General features: G+C 37.1%; 1 protein-coding gene across 1 annotated transcript; it reads left to right on the forward strand.

The window, feature by feature from the left end:
• The first annotated feature begins 262 nt into the window (after nt 1-262).
• Nucleotides 263-4234, forward strand: LOC111290388 (Ribonuclease P protein subunit P38-like protein). Its single transcript, XM_022881673.2, has 4 exons — nt 263-941; nt 1218-2429; nt 2658-3565; nt 3763-4234. Exons 2-4 carry the CDS (start codon nt 1241-1243, stop codon nt 4099-4101), a joined length of 2436 nt encoding a protein of 811 aa, XP_022737408.2. The 5' UTR covers nt 263-941; nt 1218-1240; the 3' UTR covers nt 4102-4234.

Below are 4234 nucleotides of genomic sequence, written 5' to 3' on the forward strand. Positions count from 1 at the left end.
AAAAAAATTTATTTTAGTATGTTGAAGGATTTATACTATAATAATTAATAATTTTTTATATTATTCAATAATTAATAATTTAAGTAAGACTTTTACTTTCTCTTTAGCTAAATAAATATATATATATATGATTATATTTAGATATATCTCACGTAAGTTTATCATTAAGTTGTAATCCTAACTCGCATAATATCTTTTTCATATGGTCCTAAATCATTGAAAATGGAAATAAAATACACATTTCCAAGCAATTCTATTTTTCAGGCTAAGGACAGTCTATTATGCTACAAGTAAGAACTGAAAAGTACTTTCATATAGCCTTTTTAGCATTCGTTTTTTATACCTACGAAAAAACGTACACTTTTGAGCAGTTTTTTAGATTGTTATTATTCAATGCATTGGGGTTTCAAACAAAAATTTTATGTAATTTATAAAAGTGGAAGACACTCTGGAAATATATTCAAGGAATATTTCTTTATTTTCTTCTTCAACTTTTTCCTTGCTACTAATAGTGACAAACCACCAGGAATCTAGTGTTCTTGCTCCCCTTTTCAGTCATGACTCATGACCCAGTGCTGAAGGAGGAATAGATGAAAAAGTTGAGTGGAAGCAAGTGGGGTTATCAGGTCTGAGTGTTTCACTGAAAACCAGGGAACAGGGCCTTCCGTTCTGTAAAAATTTTGCTTTTTTAACTGATTTTGGCAGACTTCTACACGTGTAAAAACTCATGCTTTTGGTATTCCCTGATCATTTATAATGGATAACTTCCAAATCAAGCTGGCACTTCGAAAATTTTTCTTCTACAGCTGGGTTTAGCTAGCCCTTTGAAAGATCTTCATGGAAAACCAACGTTGGCCTCTCTAGGCTAATAAAATTTTCTCATAAAGTTGTAGCATCTGATCTGGTTTTAATTGAAGAAAGCCTTTCAACCTTTTGTTCTTGTAAGTTTTACACTGTTTTGTCATGGATTGTACGGTTTTACAAGGTTTTTGTGCTGCTAACTATGTAGGGTATTTGTTGTTCCTCCATTATTGTAATGCTTTTTGTGTTCAATTATTTGTACTAAATCATATAGAAAATGGTTTTCCTTTATAGGTGTGAACTCTGTCATGTTAAAGCAAAGAATGCCTGGAATTTCAGTTTTCTTTCTTTTTGCCTATTAATTTCATCTCCCAATTTGATTTCTAACTTTCTTTTTCCTTCTAACATTTCGAAAGGCGAAGAAGCAAGTTCCTAAGCAATGGATGAGAAGAGAATCTCTGGTTCATATCTAATTATCTCTGAAGAGAAAAGTGACAGCTTGTATCCAATGTATTTTGGTGTTTCTTGTGCTTTTTTTGCTCTCAGACTCCTCACAGGACCTGAAAAGGAAGATGAGAAATGGTCTGAATTACGGGATAAAATGCTTCAAGGAAGTGCTCAACTCTTGGGATTGCTTGTATGGAGAATCCAGAGAGAAAAAGCCAATCTAGCAAAGTGTGAGCTTCTCCAAAAGCTTGAGACTGCTGAGAAAGAGATTGAGGAGTTGAAGAAAAGGAGACATGAAGATGCAAAAGCAAATGAGAAGGTTGTAGGCATCTTTGCATCTCAAGAACAGGGATGGTTAATTGAAAGGAAGAAACTTCGACAGCAAATTGGAGCTCTTATAAATGAGTTGAGAGTCTTTGCGAAAAAGAAAGATGAAGAAATTGCTGACTTGAATAAACAATTGAATGAAATGGAGCTCTTGGTGGAGTCCAAGGATAAGATAATTGAAGAAATGGAGCAGAAGGGGAAGGAATTAGAAGAAAAGGTAATCAAGTTTGAAATTGTTGCTGACGAATTGAGAGAAACTGCAAGGCTTGAAGCTCAGGAGCATTCTACTGAGCTTTGGAAGCATAAAACCGCTTTTTTTGAGATTGTATCAAATCAACGGCAGCTTGAAGCAGAGATGGGACGAGCCTTTAGGCAAGTTGAAGCTACAAAGCTGGAGCTTGATGCAGCCCTAGAGCAAAAGGAGGAGTCGGTTCTATTGGCACAAAAATTGTCCATAGAAATTACAAAAATGCGAAAGGATTTGGAGCAGAAAGACAAGATTTTGTCCGCAATGCTAAGGAAATCTAAGTTGGACTCGGCTGAGAAGCAATTGCTTTTGAAGGAGGTTAAAGTATCAAAGGCAAAGAAGAAGCAAGCTGAACTAGAAACAGAAAGGCGGAGGGCAGTCTCTGAGTCAAGACATGAGAGACATTCACTGAAGGGTTTGTTTTCTAATCAAGCCAATGCAAAATTGGATGTTTCCTCTGGTGTCAAAGAGGTGTCAGACTCTGGCAAAACCAGATCACAGCCAACTGATATTGTTTTCGAATATGACTATTCAGAGTTGAAGACAGACCCAGAAGTCTTTTCCCATCTTCCTGATTGTCACTCTCCAGAAGGGAATGAGGACTTGGGTGAGAACAATTTCTCTTATTCTCTTGATTCACCATAAAAACATTTTCTTGATAGCTAGCATTGTTGATGACTTAGTTGTACTATATGTCTTTCATCTACTCGGTATGTAGTATGTTTTATGAGATCCAGTCAAAATTATTGTTAAGATTTTATCATTTCTGCATTAGATTTTTTTTTTTTTTTGGTTGTGTGTTTTTATTCCTTTTCTACCCTTGCATTTGATATAGTAACAGCTGATGTCAAAAGGTTGGAAGGTTGGGTTCGAGCAGAAGCAGAAAAGTATACAACTGTAATTGAGAAGAGGCATCATTTGGAACTGGATGCCTTTGCAGAACAAATGAGACTGAAAGATGAGAAGTTAGAGGCTTTTCGTTGGCGGCTGCTGAGCATGGAACTAGAATCGAAACGGCTGCAGTCCCATGTTGAGGGGCTGAACCAGGATGTCGCACAGCTCAGACAGGAAAATATGAAATTGGAAGCCTTGCTACTGGAGAGAGAAGAAGAATTGGATTCCTTGAAGGAGCAGTTTACATCCAAATTAAAGCCTCTGAGTTGTCAGAAGACCAACTTATTAAATTTATCTCTCCATGATCCAGCATTAACACATGATGCCATTTGGTCTAAGGTCAAGATTATAAATAAAAAGTCAACCGAGAAGGAGCAAGAAACAAAAATAACTTTGCTGGATAAGTCCCAAGAAAGACATGCCGAGAAAGAAGAGGTAACCCCATCTCACGAGTCCAGAAACATCAGATTGAGAGTCCAATCACCCGAAAAGGAGTATGAAGAAGAGAGAGAATCTCCCGACCCAGGTTCAATTCAGAAAGAAACTAACGGTTCAGCAGTAGTCGATTCTGTTGACAAGTCATTATTACCTGGCCAGTCATCGAGTAAAACCAAAAATACCCCCTGGAGGATGGATCTTCAAGCTCTTGGAGTTTCTTACAAGATCAAAAGGCTGAAGCAGCAACTTCTCATGCTTGAGAGGCTAACAGGAAAGCAAGAAAGTGGAGAGGATATGGAAGGCGGTGACAATGGGATGAAAGGCTTGCTGTTGTTGTTATCTTTGCTAAATAAACAAGTCAGCCGCTACCAGTCCCTTCAAGGGAAGACTGATGATCTCTGCAAGCGGATGGTAAGTTGATTTAATTTCTAATTTAGTGGCTTCTGCTGATATCTATGTTTTTCACCATGATCTGCAACATTTTCCTCTTTACTTGTTGTTAATCACCAGGTTTAAAACTAATTCCGAAAATGAAATCAATAGGCCTGTATTTTTGCAAGTGAAAAAGATTGCTATTTGCTTATCATTATCTTAACTACAATTTTCAGCATGACAATGATCTAGACACGAGCCAAGGAGATTGTAGTACTAGAAAAATGAAAGGAGATACTAGAACACTGGAGCATTTCCTTGAGGAGACATTCCAGCTGCAGAGATATATGGTTGCAACAGGTCAAAAGTTGATGGAAATTCAATCCAAAATAGCCTCTGGGTTTATTGGGGTGGAGCTAGACAAGACAGCCACCTTTGACGTGAAGCGCTTCTCTGATAACATCAGATCATTATTTCAGGAAGTTCAAAGAGGTCTTGAGGTTCGAATAGCTCGAATCATTGGAGATCTTGAAGGGACATTGGCTTGTGAGGGAATGATACATTTTAGGAGGTAGTAATAAAATGTAGGAGATATTATACGATGTGAAGCTCCAATAAAGATACCATATGTTCTGTTTGTTGAATTCCATATTCCAACTTGTATATAGGAGTTATTTCAATTTACTACAACATGAATTAATGCCTTCA

This window comes from Durio zibethinus, chromosome 11 (assembly GCF_047325235.1).
Source record: "Durio zibethinus cultivar Kanyao isolate XHJ-2024 chromosome 11, ASM4732523v1, whole genome shotgun sequence".
Classification (NCBI taxonomy): Eukaryota; Viridiplantae; Streptophyta; class Magnoliopsida; order Malvales; family Malvaceae; genus Durio; species Durio zibethinus.

Coding starts and splice junctions, on each gene's coding strand:
- LOC111290388 (XM_022881673.2), top strand. CDS start 1,241: ATGGATGAGAAGAGAATCTCTGGTTCATATCTAATTATCTCTGAAGAG. Junction 2,430..2,657: donor AGAAGGGAATGAGGACTTGG/GTGAGAACAATT, acceptor CATTTGATATAG/TAACAGCTGATGTCAAAAGG. Junction 3,566..3,762: donor ATGATCTCTGCAAGCGGATG/GTAAGTTGATTT, acceptor TACAATTTTCAG/CATGACAATGATCTAGACAC.